This window comes from Ixodes scapularis, unplaced genomic scaffold, assembly GCF_016920785.2.
Source record: "Ixodes scapularis isolate PalLabHiFi unplaced genomic scaffold, ASM1692078v2 PGA_scaffold8__174_contigs__length_109621045, whole genome shotgun sequence".
Classification (NCBI taxonomy): domain Eukaryota; kingdom Metazoa; phylum Arthropoda; class Arachnida; order Ixodida; family Ixodidae; genus Ixodes; species Ixodes scapularis.
The window spans coordinates 21,354,926-21,373,867 of record NW_024609883.1 but is presented as its reverse complement, the minus strand read 5'-3'; the positions used below and the strand labels follow the sequence as shown (position 1 = coordinate 21,373,867).

The 18,942-nt window shown below is 43.0% G+C and overlaps 1 protein-coding gene across 1 annotated transcript; it reads right to left on the bottom strand.

Annotated features, from left to right (window-relative positions):
• Window positions 1-359: 359 nt before the first annotated feature.
• Window positions 360-18,898, bottom strand: LOC120844050. The gene is made up of 5 exons (XM_042286930.1): window positions 18,800-18,898; window positions 8,418-8,493; window positions 6,513-6,709; window positions 457-950; window positions 360-364 (listed from the first exon to the last, which is right to left on the bottom strand). Exons 3-5 carry the CDS (start codon window positions 6,692-6,694, stop codon window positions 360-362), a joined length of 681 nt encoding a protein of 226 aa, XP_042142864.1. The 5' UTR covers window positions 6,695-6,709; window positions 8,418-8,493; window positions 18,800-18,898.
• Between the last annotated feature and the right edge of the window lie 44 nt (window positions 18,899-18,942).

Genomic DNA, 18,942 nt, shown 5'->3' with positions numbered 1-18,942 from the left:
TCCTTGTTTTCCGAGGCAGCGGTGACAAACGCTGTCGTCAAAAAGGGGCTCTCATCGATTTTATCTTTGTTTTGTGTGATATCGAGCTCAAATAAACGATGTATAGATTACCTTTGCAACATGGTATATACACTTTGTTATCAGTATTCCATTGCTTCGAGCTGTGGTGACCTAAAGCACACACAGAACCACCGATCCCGAGCAGTTGCACAATTGTGCCCTGAACTTTAAGTTAAATAAAACAAGAAAGAAGTTTGTCACATCAGTGCTTTTTTTGATAGGAGGATTGTAAAGAATTGTGTGAAGCAATTTGCAGCAACCTGACACTATGCAGCTTCTTCACATTGCAGCGGTGAGTGTCAACCTCTTGAAGAAAGTGAATGAGCGCAAGTATGCAAATCATTCCTCTGATGGGCCCATCTACTTGGACGGTACAGGGTCCTATAATATGCTCACCTGGTTGCACGTCCACGGGCACCCTCTCCGCAGGCTTCTCGAGTGGTTCCACGTCCCTGCCACAGTATCCCTCACGCCAAAGTTTCTGCCAATAGTACACGGCCGAAGGCAAGGGGTTCACGGCGGCGTTGGCAAGCAGGGCAAGGCCTTCCTTGTGCGCAAGAAGCTTGCTTTCGTGCAGCTTGATGGCTTTGGCTGGAGACATTCCGTCGTTGAAATAGCCGAAGAACGTCCTCTTCGTCTCCGACAAGGGAGTGAGACGACGAAGTGCATCCGCAGACTCTGTGCTGTGCGAATGCTCCTTGTGATGGCGCAGCTTGATCACTGCAGGCAGCGGAATGTCTCGTCGAAGGAACAATGGGTCCGTCCTCCTCGTGTGGCGGTTTATTGTTTTAATCTTTATGTCGATCTTGGCCGGACAGTCCACCCTAGGCTTCGCGGGTGACTTGTTGCGCCTGTGTTGCTTGCAGCACCACGTCTTATGGAGCACCATCCTGCAAATGTAGGAGTCTCCATCATAGCAGCAAAACACGATACCGTAAAATACAAGCTGTGAATTCAAACATTTTCTTCGTAGTTATAAACCGGCGAAGGGATGCTGCTCGACTACTTAAAAGAACGATCAACTTACAATTTTGAGATTTCGCAACGCTACAACCAAACAAGCTTTTCTCTTGGCGAAACCCAGCTCGACCAAACTACACGGCTGCTTTCTGACGAGACCACGAAACCTCGAAACTACTTCTCGCTGGAAGCCACATGCCTTTTCTTCCAGCGCAGCACTGGCGATGTTTGGTTGCTAGGTATTCACGTCATTGCTCCCTGTAACCGACCAATCCAGTGTGGCCGCCACTGCTATGCGTCCTATCGCCAAGCCTCTCGAGATAAGCGCTATCGGCCCACCTAAAAGAACAACGAACTGATATTATTGCGATTTCACAAACGTTAATGTACCAGGAACTCGTGCCATGAAACAGCAAGAACTTGTGCCATGAAAGGACATTAAAATAGTGCTTTCTTTTCTGAAAGAGGCCCTGCAAAGCATTTTTGGCCATTTTGTAATGTGCACCGCGTTCGCTCGATCTATTGAGTAAGACTCTAGCAACACATTTAAAATAAAATAAAGAAGAAATCTGACGGTGTTTTGAACATACTAGAAGAAAGAAGTTCAGAATTTTTGGCACATTTTCTATGGTTGATGACATCCTTAGACTGAACCATTAGAGAGCCGAAACGACAAGAGCGTGCAACAAGTATGCGCAATCTTCCCAATTGTTGGAACTAACATTCAGTTATGAAGATGTGAACGCCCCACCGATTTAAGGGTGTTCCAAGCGAAAAATTGAGAGAGAATCACGCGCTTGAAAGGATCCAAAGGGGTCAAGTGCATCTATTCAGCCAGTCCTGCCTCTAGAATTTTACGTCGTCATTATCCGACGCTCTAGACCAATGTCGTCACTGAACGCTCATGTTCGACACTGGTAGGCATGCCCTTCGAGCAGCACTTGGTTTTCTTCGTTCCTTCGTAGTGCCTTTTTAAGGAAGACTAAAGACAATTTTAATATTCACACAGGATGTGTCATAGGGCCGGATTTTATAAGCAAACTCTAATGGGTGACTGTGCACAGAGGTCATGGAAACATAATTCAGACATAGCCCATAGCAGGATATGTATAGACACAATAAAGAATACAGGTTGGTAGGCACCTTGACAGTAAGCTGCCAGCCTATAACCAGGATGTCTTTTCTTTTTTGTGGGGGGGAGTGGTGGTATATCTAGAAAATCTTGCCGGTAAAATTTTGTTGTATGCAGATTTATACGAAAAACTCAAAATCGGCAATCACAATGCCAAAAAACAAACATAAAACATGTCACTTTACCTAAGGAATTAGTGCAAAGATCCATAGGCTCAGAATGTTTTGCCCTCTTTTTTTCGGTTAACCACTACCGTATTTATTCGAATATAGGTCGACCTTTTTTTTTCGGAAATGTTGTCAAAAATTAAGGGTCGACCTATAATCGTGACCAAAGAATTTCGACCTAATTCGCAACCAAAATTTGAAACCCTACCGAGGCTATGGAGCTATCAATCACCTAGCCGGCGTCGCGGTAGAGCCCCGCGGCTTCTTGTTTCAAAAAGCTTTTGATGCACAAAAACAACCGAACAGCAGCAGCCGACAGCCCGTGTCCGCTACGGCTCTCGCGCACATTCCCTCGGCGTCGAGTTTCGCCAGTTTCGCCATCACGCCTGTAGCGTTCCCCTCGCTGGGCAAGGGGGAAGGGGAGAGAGAGGAACGCGATGCGCCACGCACTTTGCCCTCCTATGCGCTCCATTCCTCTCTCCCTTGCAAACGCGCAAACGAACAAAAAAAAAAAAAAGTTGGAGGAGCTTTGAGTTTAGTTTGTTCTTTTCGGCGGGTCGCGTGTTGCTCACGGGGCTCGCAGCGTTGCTCGTGTCTTTGTGTTTGATCTTTCGTCGCTCGCCCGTCTCCACCTTCTTTCGTTTCTTATTGTCGTCATTCATTTTACAACGGTGTCAGTGAGGTATTGTTGCCAATTTGCGAGGATGTCTACCAAGCTGACGAAGCTTTTTTGACATCGCCCTGTGATTTAGCTGAGACTGCTGTAAATAAAGGTTTGTTTCTTTTGCCCTAACTTTCCCCTGTTCCTTAAAAAAAAAAAAAAGGAAGGTCGACCTATATTTGAATTATTTTTTTTTATTCTCGGTGGGCTCAATAAATAGGGGTCGACCTATTTTCGTGGTCGACCTATTTTCGGGTAAATACGGTAACTTTAAAGAAGGGCCGAAAAAGAATGTCAACATAATGCTTCTTGACCTGTCTATAACCCATTCCCCCCAAAGAGCATTACCAGGTCTTAAAAGTTTCCCATATGCTGAGAGGAGGTCCCCAGAAGATAAGTATTGACCTATTGGCATAAATCTATTCACATAATCCTATCGCATGCTACCCAATGCAGCACTCAGTGTTGTGTAGGATGGAAGTTTAAAAAAAAAAAGATGCAAAATGCAAAAAAAATCTTTGTAGCGCATGGACGCACTTATCAAAGATCAGCGCCTTCCTTCCCGCCACTCTCCCCCTCGCTTCGTTTTTGCAGTGGCGTGTAAAGCGGAAGCATTTTCGAGGCTTTGCAAGTTACATTTCTATAACACCTATTAATGACACTCATGAAGTATGTTTTTCACAATGATTGCGAGCACACTAGGCCATTGATTTAGAAATATAAAAACGTGAGAGCCTGGAAGTACTGGTTACAATGTCCCGGCCGTCTCCTAGCTTATTCTCACATCATCGAGATGCTCGCCGGTAAATGGGGAAGTCAGCGACTGCCCGAACGTGGTTCGGACTGTCACTGATGCACATACACATTTACCAAGCTTGAAAGTTCGAGGACCATTTCTAAGTACAATTTGCAGTCATACAAGGTGAAAAAAAAAAAAAACATTGGTCGTGTCAGTAGTTTCTTAAATGTCCAAAAATTGGACAGGCCTAGGACGAATACGGAGATGCTCCGAATGCAGATAATCACGTGTATGTAAACGAGAATTTGCTAGAAATAAAAAGATATTGCATAAGCTCAAAGAATATATTTCTAGATAGTATCTGTCCTTTGTTTAATTTCATTGGTCTAAATAAGAAACGCATGCACTCATACCAAAGCTCTATGTCGGGTTGGCAACCGGCGGCCTACTCCGAGTTTAACTTAGAGCAATTTTGCCTGCTACTACAAAAGATTACCGAAGCCTGCTCTTTTTTTAAAATAATACTTAGAATAAATAATTTTATTACATAGAACCCCCCTCCCCCCCAAAAAAAAAGAGAAAAAAAAAATTTTTTTGAATGGTTATCAGAAAAAGTTAAATTACTCCCCGATTTTCGACAAATACAGTGATGTGACCATCAAATAGTGATTTGATGCATCCAAATATGCATTTTGAAGCAATTTGGAGCACCAAAACATGCATTTTTGGAGCACTTTGAAGCACCTAAATATGAAATTTTGAGCACTTCGGAGCACCTAATATCAAACTGAAAGCACTTCAGAGCACCTAAACTTAGCTTAGAAAAATTTAGGCGGGCAAACCTTGTACTAGAACTCTTTCCACTCTAGTATAAAAACCTGCATTGTTAAGTATACATGAACAGTCACATGTGATGGAGTACTCAACTGTATAGTTGTCATGTTAAAAAAAGTAAATAGCAAACATGTTCATATGATGTGTTATACCTTGTTGACTTCAAACACGAGATCTACCAAAATCTTGTTTTAAGCAGCTCTAGCTGTCTTCACCTGCCTACTTTCTCATATTTTCAACAAGATCCGCTTTTGCCTCAACAAAAAGCCCCTTGCCAAATTTCTTTCTCCTGTATACTTGCAATCCAGCCCCATGTTCATGAGTCCCCGAGAAGCACAAGTGCCACCTGTGACGAGTTCACCGTGTGTGCTCAAATATAAGTCGACACCAGTATAAAAAAATAACTGACAAACTAACCGCGTGCATCAAATTGCGCCGCTATGCACCAGCACTGTCGGGTTAGGCACATCTTTTTGCAGTAGCGCAAGTGCCAAGCTTCACCGCATCGCAGCGGTGTGAAGGGAGGAGCGGCAGGCGCAGCGGAGCATTTTGGTTAGTTTCGATAATTTTACTCACTGGCAAGATTGACCCATAAGCTACAAACAAAACAATTACAAAGAGAAGTGTGCGTCCATTTGAATAAATATGTGCCACTACAGGTTGATCGAACAGCCACTATGCTTAAGTTTTGCTGTAGGCGAGGCTGCCCCTGGCTATTATAGGTGGCAGAAGATGCTCCCAATAGACCATTTGCTGAATCCCCCAAGCGCCCCGGCCCACAATCGAGGAATCATGGGAGTGGTGTTCCTTTAATTCCTTAGTCGTCGGTAATTTCGACCAATTCAATGCTTTCACACTTTTGAGTGTAATCCGGAGTCATCCTGAATAAGCGTTGTATAGAGTGCAAAAACCTGTCATTACCACTTTTAAAAGCTCTCGTCAATGTCAGTGTTTTTGATACTGTGCAGGCCATCCACCCTTCAAATCTTGCCGAGCCGCAGCAATTTCTTACAATATTATCATTCTCGTACAGCAGTGGTTCTCAACCATTGATGTTTCGCTGACCCCTTGTAGATCGGCGGAGATGATGGGGGACCCCGTCCGTGATGAGAGGAGGGAAAATGTACACGTAAATGTCGATAAATATTTAATAAATAAATATAACTAGGGGCTAGTTTGAAGTAGACTTCTCTCATTGACATACACACCAGAAAACTAACCCGAAGATTGGAATATTTCTTCTCAATCTGAAAAGAGTATGACTTTTATTGCCGAGCTTGACTGATGAGGCGATGCTTCGCGGACCCCTAGAAAGCCTTCGCGGGTCCCAGAGGGTCCGCGGACCCCTATTTGAGAACCACTGTCGTACAGCATCAAAGACGCTGATATTAACTTGAAACACTAAAAATGCTATAAACAGCCCTGCTGACTCCACGCTAAATCCTGGTTTTGGTTGTGAATTCTCGGCTTTTCAAGCAATTCCTGCTAAAACAACAATCACAGGAATGATGATACTGCAAGAGAATTCTGCAGGTCAGCCAGGTTGAAAGGTGGATTGCATGCACAGTATCAAAAAGGCTGACATTGATGAGAATTTTTAAAAGTGATGTGACAGGTCTTTGGAGTCTACACGACGCTTATTTAGAATGACTCTGGATTACACTCACAAAGTGTGTAACCATCGAATTGGTCGAAATTACGGATCACTAGGCAGCTAAAAGAACATTGTTCCCACGGTTCCTCGAGTGTGGGCTGGGGCGCTTGGGGATTTAGCACGTGGTCTATATCTAGTCATCTAGTTTTAGAGCACTCTGGTGCAATATCGTGGATTTTTATCAGGATGGCGCAGGAAATGACTTTTGGCGCAAACAAGGAGTGGAACCACTACAAATAAGAAACTCGAAAACGAAGGATCCTGCCGATATACATGGCGACCTAAATATACCGAGATTGCGTTACCTTTGACATCGCTTTGTCGACTTGACAGAATCTACAATCCACGATGTGTTGGTGCGCAAGCCATACTGCTCCACCCACACGCAAGCCGCACGTTCATCACGCAGGTTGGCACGCAGGACCTCTACTTCGCTCGACGAAGACGAGTCGTCTCTGACGCACACTACTGCATCCGTGGCTGCCATTTTCGGTCATCAAGCCTGAAGCCAGAAATATCTTCATAAAACAACAAACACTAGAAAGGGTTCAAAAGAACAACAAACTTCAGTATTCCTAACTTCCTTCAGTCATACTATAGCCATCAAGCAGAGCCCAGAGATTCACTCAAACACAGCAACCAAAAAGGGAATAGGTTAAAGGTAGGCCTGGGCAAATAGGAAGGATTTTAGGGTCGAATCGAATTCAAAGTGTATACTGATAATTGCCGAACACTAGATGTATCGCATGCCACCTTTGCAAGGTATGTATACTATATTAGAAACAAGAAATGTGACATCATGTAAATACCTGTGGCTAAATCTGGTGTTAAAAGGATAGTAAAAACGCCTATTTCAATAATTACTCACACTTAATACTATTTTAACTGCCTTTGCCAATTCAGGCGATTATACTTTACTAATATTAGTTACAAGATTGAAAGTTAAACATGCTATCAATTTCAATTAAAATTTGATCTGAACTGGCCAGATAAGATACAATTTTTATTAGTTTCATCGGAACCACAGTTTTTTATGTAACCGTGCGTCATCGTCCCCGCCTAGAAGTTCTTTGAATATGCACCTTTATTTTATCTTCGTGACAAAAAAATGTCAGGAATGGAACTTCAAGAACTTGCATTTTGCAATGCAAAGACAGGCACACTAGAATCGCGCAGTGGCAATCTTTTTGTCATTTCCTTGGCCTTCGGCACCACTGGTGTCACTTTAGGTCTAAACACAGTAGCCGCAGATAAATGCGATAGGCTTTCTCGACCCAGATCTAGTAACGTCGGTCCTGAACTGAGTTAGCTCTGTACTTGCCGTGATGCCTCTTCATACAAGAAAACATCATCATCACTGGTCACTTATAGTTCTGGGCGCAAAATTGCACCAGAACTTCCGTTTTCTCGTTTGCCCAATGCATTCTAGCAGCGATAGCTAAAGCGATGCAGCCCACTGAAGCAGGCAGCAGCTTGAGCCACCTATCCAGAGGAGCGCTAGTGAGCGGTGGTACCCAAACCCGATTACTTGGCTGGACCCAGTAATTCAATATTTTCGAATACATAAATTCAAGTCTAAGCGAGTATATAATAATTCCATCGAATATTCGAGAAGCAGAATATTTGCCCCTGTCTGGTCAAAGGGACATGAAAATTAAAATTTGTGGTGCAAACGTGCCATAACAGCAACTACAACAAGTATGTTTCAAAAATGACAAAATTTTAAGAGAGAATGCGGTAAAAATGTATTAACTGCGAAAACAATTTTTGCATTTTTCCTCCCCCCTCCTCTGCTGAGAATTCCTGAAAGCTCTCTCCACGACGTCAGCCCTCCGAGGCTGCCAGCTTCGCCGAATCATGCCATCACAGTTACAGCGATTCTTCCCATTCTATCGGTTGGTGGCTTGAGCTACCTAGTGATGTTTTGGACAATGTTACTCGACATAACCGCTTACATACCCCATTGATCTTGGTTGTGCACAGCTGCCTCACTTTCACTGGTCATTTCTCCTGACTTAGGCGCTTTTCTGACAATTCCCTGACTTTTGTACATGCTAGAAATACCCGTTTTAAAAGAAAAGAAAAACCTTGGGAAGGGCGTCAACCCCTGGGAGCAATGGACTGCATCGGGAGTGCCACCACAACTGTGTGCTATGTGGCCGAGGCAGTTTCCCGACATCTCCACCCAGAAAATTTAGAGCCACACTGACCTTCCGCTTCAGCTGAGGCGAGATGCGTGCCAGCAGACGGGAACTGGGGGGGAACCCATAAGGTGAGGGTCAACACCTGGAAGTAGTGCCGGCGCGGCGATCTAATTACATCAGTAGATCACAGAGTACACTCTCGAAGCTGCCAAAAGCTAGCGTGCGATTCCTTTGCTCAAGTTTACCCAGGCTCATGTTTACCCAGAAGCTTTTTCTAGGGTAATTGATCAAACATATACGACTAACATCTAAACATTGCGCTAAAAGAGTCGACTCGATAGGTTTAACATAAAGGAAAATGACGGGTAGGTCTAATGCACCTACAAACACAGCTTTATTCTTAAAGGAAAACAAGCGGTTCCGTATGCGAGAAAAAACGCCTAAATCGTCTTCCCATGGCCTCCAGGATCACGGATATTGAGATTGTTTTTAAATTTGGTGCACGGAGGCTGGAGAAATTAATTTTCAAAGTACCGCAAAGCTTCTCCTTCCCGGGTTGTGACGTCATATTAAGAGTTTTCGGAATCTCCGCTCGTGCTGACACCAGTCAGCGCAAGCGGAGATTCCGCGCTGACCGGTGTCAACGCAGAAAAATATACCTGGCAAGCTCGCAATTGTGTGCACTGCCCACAGCGACATGCGCTTGGTGGCCCAAAGATCTTAGTATGACGTCACGACTGGTCGGAGGTTTTTTGTGTTTTCTCGCATCTTGTTACATCTTCGGGCAAAACAAACGTGATATTCAGATTCACGGGATAAAAATATGTCAGAATTCAGCTCTAACTTGTTTTTTTCAAGAAGTGCTTCAGCTTCCCTTTAACCACATTAGCCTGTAGCAGTGTTGGCAAGTACTTTAAGTAAGTTGTACTTAAAGTACTACTTTAAGTAGGATTAGAAAATTTGTACTTTACTTAAACTTCATTCTCCGTGTATGTGTACTTCACTGTTTCTGGTACTTTCCAAGGAGAGTACAACTCCTGACTTCAAAGTACATTCTATAAATCTGACCTTGTTAATTTTGTATCACAAAATGATGCTTTCTCACTCTGAAGCAATACGTGGAGGGATACCCTACACTCACCAGAAACCCTAGCCGACAACGCATCGCTTATCTGGTCATTTCTCCGAGTAAAGTAATGTTGGCTATAAGATCAATACAAATAAGTACCCTATCAATTGATCGAGTTAAAATAGTTTGTCAGCAAAAGTAAAGCAACCACACTGTGGCTACCTGACTTTATCCAATATTCGGCACCATTTCCAAAAATTCCTGATTACTGATTATGGAACGAAAGGGCAGCATAAAAGATTCTGTTACAAAGTACTTGACTTTACTTTGAAAGTACATTGTATTTATAGTACTTCAAGTACATTGTGCCCGGTGTACCTACTAGTTTACTTGAAGTACATAACCTTCACTTACTTTGTACTTCAAGTACTTTTTAGATGTACTTTACCCAATACTGGCCTGTAGTTACAGTTAAAGCAACTGGTTTATAACCATCCTTGTTATGTGAAAAACGTCTGTACAAGTAGCTGCCTTGAAATGCCCTTAATTGATGGGCTAGTTGGTTAAACATAGTAAACGAAAAGTATCGCAAGAACACGGTAAGAAGAAGACAGGGACAGGAAAGAGCGATACTAACAACCAACTTTTTAATATCTAGGAAAGGAAGACAAAGTCCACAGTAGTAGATAGAAGAATAAAAATTAAAAAAAAAATAAAATAGTACTATACATCAAAATAGGAAAATTATTTGTAAGCTTATATTAAAAGAAAGAGTTATGCACATAAATAAGTACCTTGCTTTCACTAAGGATAAAAAAAATGGAAAAGAAAAAAGAAGTAACAGATAAAAAAAGGGCCATTCAAGTTCTTCTTTCTTTTCTTTTTTTGTAAACAATGAATAGAAAAGAAGGACATTCCTATTTACAAGTCTCAGGAAGCAAGGCTCAAATACTATGCTAGAGTACAGTTCACCCAGAAAGAATAAAAACACAGACAATATGCGAGGGACAGACACACACAGTTCTTAAGTCAACTCCATCCAAAGCGCTCCGCTACATGTACCTAACTGTACTATAGTTCCTTCGCCAACAGGATCATCAAAGGTGCACTAACACAGTTTTCGCCGTTGGAGAGTTGGAGAGAAAAAAAGTCATCTCCTTATGAAAACTTGATGACGTAGCTGGGGGTCCCAGTACCTCCCAGTGACGATATTTGAATGCGGCTCATAGGTTGGACCCGAGCATTGGTTGGGCACCCGATTTGGGCTCGTGATAATCGATAGCTCGAGAAGCATTCGGGTAGTGGCCCGTGTCCAATTGCGGCAATGATGATAATAGCCGAACCATAACAATATTTGGAACTCAGTGCGTCTCCTGTGCCTTGCCAACCCCAGCGCGTGGCTATGATCAACATTGGCAGCATATAACCGGCTCCAGATCACGTGGCCGCTTGTTCTGGCTGCAAGTTGAGGGGGTGAATGCTGCTCATTTTCTTTCATTTTTTCTGCGACTTCGACTGTGTGTGGTGGAAAACAAAGTGTTTCACGGGTCATCAACGTCAGGGATCCGTTGCAAGCGGTACTTGCGCAAAGTACAAAAATCTTTGCATCACCCGTTTGAAGGGATACTGACAGGGTATTTAAGCTTGCCAAGGTTTTTATTTGTACATGACATGTGGAAGGAATACTGACAGGGTATTTAAGCTTGCCAAGGTTTTTATTTGTACATGACATGTGAAAGCACTACTACCCAGAACACAAATTGCAGCTCGAAATTCGTTTTCTTTCCACCCCAAAACCACCGATTGAGAACTGGCTGGTTTGAATCGCGCTCACCCTCTTCTCTGTGGTCACGTGCCGTTTTCTATGGTTTAGACACAACCACCAAAGATAGTTAAAGTCATGGGTCATTGGAGGCGTACACTTAAAGGGGCACTGACACCCCAAAGGTAGTATTTCTTTTTTTCTGTCTAAAACGATGCAAGTTGTAGTCATACGGCATGTGCACGTTCTTTTTTTTATTTTTGGTGTCCTTCTCTTCCGCTCCTCACCTCCTCGCTTCTTTTGATTTGAGATATCAAATATCATGAAATTTAGAAGCTTTGTAGGCGACATTTCTATAACATTTAATAACGGCAATCGTAAAACATGTTTTTTAATGCAATTGCGACTGCACTACGGCCCTTCTTTTTGAAATACCAAAAATCAAAGTTTGTTGTGATGTCGCCTCCTGGATTTTTATCCTCCCTCAGAAAACATGGCTGATCAATGAGTCGGGGTATCGGACGAAGTGGTCTTTTTTAGGTGCCTGACAACCTCTCAGACTTCGAAAAGGAAATCGTCAAACGGTCCAAACAATGATATTGTAGTGAGTGCGCAGGCGAGCTGGTGGAAATTAACCATTCTGATGTTAGCCTGAGACTGAGGCAGGAAAAGAGGAAGTTTCAAAGTAGAAGAAAAAGGAACAGTCGAGGATACGTCTCTAACACAGCTAAAGACAAGTTTATTCGGTCACCCTCTTATATACACTCCACAATCTTCACCACAGAACCTTCGCGACCTCCAAAGCCAAAAGATAACAAAGAACTCATCTCTTTCCACCACAATAATCAAACGTCCTTGACAATCCTACAAAGCCCCCTCACCAACACAACCTAGCTCCTCTCTCCCGGAAGACGATCGACCTTCGCGTACATAGCACACCCTCCTCCTCTCCTCCCCGGCCCACAATCCCGAAACAACCCGGCAACAAAAGATACCAATCCACCTGATCCAAACCGAAGACACAAAGGAGGAAACCACTTACACCCTTTCACAATCAACAACCACTTAACAAAACTCTCAAATCCGCAAGAAGGTTTTTGTACTGCTGCTAAGCTGTAACGACACTTGACTAATGCAGTTGCCCATTGATTTCATTCTTATTGTTTCCTTTACAACCCTTTTGATGTTGTTTACTTCCCTGTGTATTATTTCTGTTTCGGACCAGCGTGGTATACAATTATTACATTCTTGAACATGTTTCGCTATTTCCGAATCAGTCGCGTTGTTTTTGACATTTCTTTTGTGTTCAGTCAATCTATCATTTATACACCTCGACGTTTGACCCACATACTTAAAACCACATTCCAGGGGAATTTTGTATACCACTCCATTATCACACGGAATAGACTTTTCTCGATGCATTTTTGTGCATTCCCTTACACTCTTGTGGAAGGGCGTGAGCTTACTCAACTTATAGTCGGAACTAAAAACCAGATCAACATCGAACTTTTTTGCACAAGCCTTCAAGTTGTGAGAAATTTTGTGATAGTACGGAATTACAGTAGTTCTATGTTTTGGCCTTTGCTTTGGTTCTCCTCTACATTTGTCTGCGAATTTTACGGATAACTGCTTCCCTACGAATTCATCCCGATAACCAGCACTGTTTAGCCTTCTCCACTGCCTTTTCACTGATTCAGCCAAGAAATGAGTACATGATCTGTCCATTGCATTTGTGATTAAAGACTTGACAATACCTGCTTTGACTGTTTTTGAATGGCAACTGTTTTTTGATAGCAGCGGTTTTGCGTTTTCTTTTCCATATTCCCAACATAGCCCTTTTTCATTGTGAATCATAAGCTCTAAAAACTGCAGTTTACCATTCATGGGTCGTTCGACTGTAAACCTCAGTTCCGGGGCAGCCGATCTGATCAATGCTTCCAGAGTGTCGGATAATCCCTCCCGAAAAGAACAGATCAAAATGTCATCGACATATCTTTTCACAAAACAGGATTCCGACGTCAGTTCTTGCAACTTATCAGATACAATGCAATCCAAAGAATTTAGGTAAATTTCCGCTAACGCCGGTGCTACACTCGACCCAATGCATACTCCCTCTTTCTGTAAATACTTTTTTCCTTTTTTTTCCTTTTTTTTTCCTAACGGCAGTTCGGTGGCAACCGCCGTTGCCACCGAACTGCCGTTGCGGTGGCAACGGCGGTTCGGAGCGGAGGCGTAAAAGAAAGTCGACTCGCAGAACGGCTCAATATATTTGACGTCACAGCCCTGGCGTGGATCGCGCAGGAACTTCAAATTTAGCATTTGGAAATTATTTTTTACTTCACAAATACTGAATTCCCAAGTTTCGAATTTTGAGAGTAATGTCCAGGCATCATTTTCAACCGTTTCGGAAAATAAAATAAAAAATTTTAATGTGTCAGTGTTTTTTAATGTTAAAAATAGCAAAAAAAAAATACGATACCCATTTTTTGTGGCTTCTAAAAAGCTGCAAATGCATTGATTGAAAAATAATGTTGCGCGGTCACGTGACTTCCAGCAATGCTCTCCAGTCCAGTTTCGGCTTCGGTTCCGAGCAAATGCGTTTTTTGCACTTTATTAAAAATACACGTGATGCTGTAGCAAAATATTGATTGGGGAGTCTTCTGACACCATGGTAAATCACCTGGCAAAGAATTTAACAAAAGTTGGGGGGTGTCAGTGTTTCTTTAAGTTGTGGGGAATTTTTGTGGATGTACGGAAATACAGCAGGGCGTTGTCGCTTTTCCATGCTTCTGAGTTTTCCTTTGGACTTCATCATGTTTCCAGCTACATCCAACACTACAGATCCTGAAGATTAAAGTCGTTGCACTTGAGAATAAAAGCTCTCTTCGGCTGTGCGGCTGCATGACTTTGCAAGCACTGCACTCAAAACAATTGGTCGCTATACCTCTTGTTATGAGCTTAAAGTGTGTCGATGCATATTGAAGGAGCTTTTCCTTTGATCGTGGGGAGTATGTTCAGCACAAATGGAGATCTTGGAAATGTAGTCTTAGGTCTAAAAACTCTAAAGTGCCATTTGTAGCGAGCTCATGGGTGAACTTGAGCTCCTGTGCATGTTCCAAGAAGGTGGTCTGAATGTTGTTAATGACGTAAGCTTTTTATGAGCTTAGAGTCTGCCGATTCGTATTGAAGAAGCTTTTTCTTTGATCACGGGGAGTATCTCCAGCACGGGATCCAGCCAACTCGTCCATGACCCATTTATTAAACAGGCCAATTCGTCGTAGGGAAACTTGTCGAAAGGGGCAATCCGTAGAACGGCGATTTGACGAATGGGATGAATAACAGTCCAAGGTAAAAACTTGTGGTTTCTTGTTATTTTTGGACAAATATTTATTTGTGTTTGGACTAGGGATAGCACCCTTGTTAGGTTACAAGACAGAAAGAAAAATTGCCAGTGTGTGAAAAGACAGGACAAGACTGTGAGAGAAGTTGAGAAATGTGTAATCTCGGGATCATCCCTTTCTTTATTACTTTTTGTAATGAGCCGCCGCAAACTTTGCCGCGAAGCTGTTTGAACGGGCAGACAGGTGGGTTTACATTTTTGTATTTACCTGCAACAGACTGTTGCCGCGAAGCGCCGTGAATGGGTGGGCCGGGTAGGTTAACATGCACCCCAGTGATACACGCGACGTAGTGACCGTCCCCCAGCGCACCATAAAAGCGGCGAAAGCGGCAAATTCTTATCTTCGACAAGAAAGATCACACTGGAGGTCAATTACCGTGCGACGATTTTACGGATGACTATAAGGCAGTACTTGCTTTAAAGTTTTTGGAGAAAAATTATATACTGTAAACAACTTCTTCTTCGCGGGCTCAATATTTCGCGATTTAGGTCAAACATGAGGTTTTGGAATAATTTCCAGGTTCTAAGTTTCGCGACGCGGTGGAGTCTCAATATAAATTCCAATGTGTTCACATTTTACCGGAATCGTTCGCGGGGCCTATTTTTTTCGAAATTCGCGAAAATTAAGTTTTCGCAAAAATTAAGTCGTTTACAGCATTTTATCTTTGAAATACTGGGTGTATCAATGAGTGGCCAGGCTCTATAAATCGACCGCAAAATTCGGTTTCTTAACCTATTGCGCTACGATTTTGTGCAGCGATGCCTACAGATGGTGCATATTTTTTTTGTAAAATTTGCAAAGAGCGAACTTACCTGAGGAAAAAGTAAAGAAAGAAAAAGGCTTAGCTCCTATGAAAATGCGTCGAAGCCAAAGGTCTTCAAACAATACGGCGCCGTTTCGCACGGGAGACAAGAGATGGCACAAGCGGTTGCGACGCCAACTGCGCCAACGAACGAGCATACGGCGCCGAAAGCCGGCGTCTTTAGCAGACAATCTTTTCGACTCAAAAGCGGAGCGCGTTCCGCAGGTGGCGACAGTCGCAGAAACAAAAACAGGCGCGGTAACAACAAGGAACTGCAAAGCAGACGACCTCGGTACCCAAAAAAAAAAAAAAAAACAGTCAAAATACCCCTACAAACCATTTTTCTAATTGATTATGTGTCCATTCAATATGTTTTATCACTAAGGATGATAAAATAATGCATTGGCAACTGATATCAGAAAAGCTCGAGCGCCGCTTTTGAGTCGAAAATATTGTCTGCGAAAGACGCCGGCTTTCGGCGCCATATGCTCGTACGTTGGCGCAGTTGGTGTCATGACCGCTTGCGCCATCTCTTGTCTCCCGTGTGAAACGGCGCCGTATCGTTTGAAGACCTTTGGCTTCACCGCATTTCCATAGGATTGGCTCCTATGGAAATGTGGCGAAGCCAAAGGTCTTCAAACAGTATGGTGCCTTTTTCTTTCTTTACTTTTTTCTCAGGTAAATTTGCTCTTTGCAAATTTTACAAAAAAAAAATGCACGATCTGTGGGCAACGCTGCACAAAGTCGTAGCGCGATAGGTTAAGAAACCGAATTTTGCAGTCGATTTAAAGAGCCTGGCCACTCCTTGATAAACGCAGAAGTGGCGACCAGCTGGCCTCTTCGACGAGTTGCCCTATGATAAATTGGCCGTCAACGAGTAGGTTTTCGAAGAGGTGGCTTAGACCAGACTAGTACACGTCACTGAAAAATAGTAAGGAATTACATTTACAATTACTCAAGGCTCAATTGTAATTAATTACAATTATAATTACTCTCCCATAAAAGTAAGCGACTGTTACCCCAAGAAGTAATCCGTTACTTTCGTGGCGTTACTTTCAACATTATTGTCCTCAATTAAGAAACAAACGGAAGAGGGTTACTCAAGTTCTTATTGTTGCAACCTGTTCCATTTAAAGGTGAGCGGCGTTTTAGTAGATCGTTCCGATACCTCCGACACCCCCGATGATGATATGATGCATGCGCAAAGGCAGCGGCGGAGTATCCGGTATCGTTATCAGTGTCATCGGGCCGATCTACTAAAATTCTCCATGGTCGAAATCGCGAAGCTGTAGAAGTTGTCATACATCTAGCCAAAAATAGAATAAGAATTGATTTATGTACATCTTACTATACCAGCATTAATTGCCAGACAAAAGCAAAACATAGTTGTAACAGTAAGGAGATAATTAAATAATAAATAAGGTTTGGCTCGATATTCTTCTTCCTTTGGTTCTGAACAAGTCGAGCCTCGTTTGAGACGCTGGTGACTAAGAAAGTCTCCAATATTTAAATATAAATAATCGAAGAAAAAAACACCAGTCTTGAAGTGCTTGCGAAAAGCTGAGTCACAAAAAAGGTGACTAAGATGCAGGTAACCTGGCTGGAATTCACAAATAAAGTGGGACAACCCTAGGAGTTGTACTACAAAACAAAAACAGCTTTTAAAACAGGGTCAAAGAAGGTGAAAGAAGCAGAAAAAAATACATCCCGTTTTCTAAGAGAAGATGATAAGTGTGTAGCAATGAACGAGGATGCTTGTGGCAATAAACCCTTCACATATTATCACATCTCTTTTAGTGGATTTTAGGTAGACGGAGCGTTGTCTCATGTTGTGTCATTATGAAATTGGTCGTAGTAACTATAACTGAGAGGGACATTGTTAATTATTTTCTGTGCACTTACGGCCTCGAGCTTCTCGAAGAGGAACACAATCACTTGGTGTCCTTCGCTCCCCGTCTTCGATCGCGAAGAAAAAACAAAGGGACTAAACAAAGCGGATATAGCTTGTGCCCACCCACTTTTTTTTTCCTTTTTTGTAGAAATGCCCATTTGGATCTTCAAACATTGTTGTTATTGTCTAAAAAAAAAAAAAATTCAGGGGCTTGGTGTTGAAAAAAAAAAAAAAAAGGCTTTGGGGAACGGAAGAGTGCCAAGACTCCTTTTGCTCAGGTCAATTCGCGTGACAGTGAACAATCCTTTCTTTAGAAGCGGGGGGGGGGGGGGGGGGGGGGGAGGATGTCCTGAAAAAAATGTAACAGATTACGAAGAATCCGCTACGTAAAAAATATAAGGGAATTACTTGAAAATTACTCGAGAAAATATGTAATTATTCCGTTACTAAATTACTGATATATGTAAGGGATTACAGTAATTTCGTTACTTGTAACGGATTACGTACAAGTCTGGCCTAGACCCCTCCAGCACACATGGAGATCTTGGAAACGACGTTGAGAGGATGCCACACTGGGCGTCGGCGGTGCCTCAATCTAAGCCCTGGGCCTCGGTACCTCGGAGACGGCAGCTTTCTGCTTTGACTGGGGTATACCCCCTTGGAGCCTGATGCTTCGACCCCAGTGAGCGACAGCACCATCATGGTCCTGGGGCTCCTTTGTGCAACCGTGCACCGATCAAACGGCAGGCTGCAGATCCCCTTGGCCCGCTGCTGACCCGCCTCAACGAAATGTGGACATCTTCAAATCGGAATGACATCCTCCCTAATAACAACAATCCATCTCGTCGTCATCTTGCATGTATGTACTCATCGTATTATCATGTTCATTAGACGCGGCACCGCCGGCCTCCATGGTACGGGCTGTTGGCTTTCCGCGGTGTCGCGGCTCTTAAGAGCCCAATTATTATTATTATTAAAAACTGTAGGGTGCCCATTTGTAGCGAACTAAGTCCTTCTTCTTTCCTAGATATTACTGAGAACTTCGTTTTTCTCCTTTTCTAGATATTATAAAGTCAGTTGTTAGCGGCGCCCTCCGCTAAGCGTTCCGCAACGAAGAAGTTGCTACTGCGCCTGCGTGCCGATAGCCTTGACTGTGGAGTTCCCGCTATCGTAGCGGGCTGCGGAGGGCCTTGCGGGACGGCGAAAACGATCTACGAAAACTCCCTCATGTCTTCCTCCTACCGTGTTCTTCTTGCGATACATTTCGTTTACTATTTTGACTTGAAATGCCGTCACTTCGAATCTACCTTTAGCGCGACTTCAAATTTACCTGCTTAGACTATGTTGATAGATCGGCAGTTCACCTTTTTTATGTACAGTTTGAAGTCTAACATCCAAACTGTTTGTACTACCGTGTCTGTTCGCCGATACGTGCTGTTTGTAACTTTTTCGTATCAATTATGCTATGTCGAGCAAAAATAAACAGTCGCCTGCTTGAATTAACTTTTGTTCGAATAATTTACCTGTGATTGTTGTCCACTGGTGCGCACCTCCCAATGAAGCGAAGGCGCAATGCAAGCGAACGACACAAGCCGACAAGCCAATGAACAGAATATTATGGGGGCCGCCATCTTTAAAAACTACAAAAAAAAAACCGAAACATAAA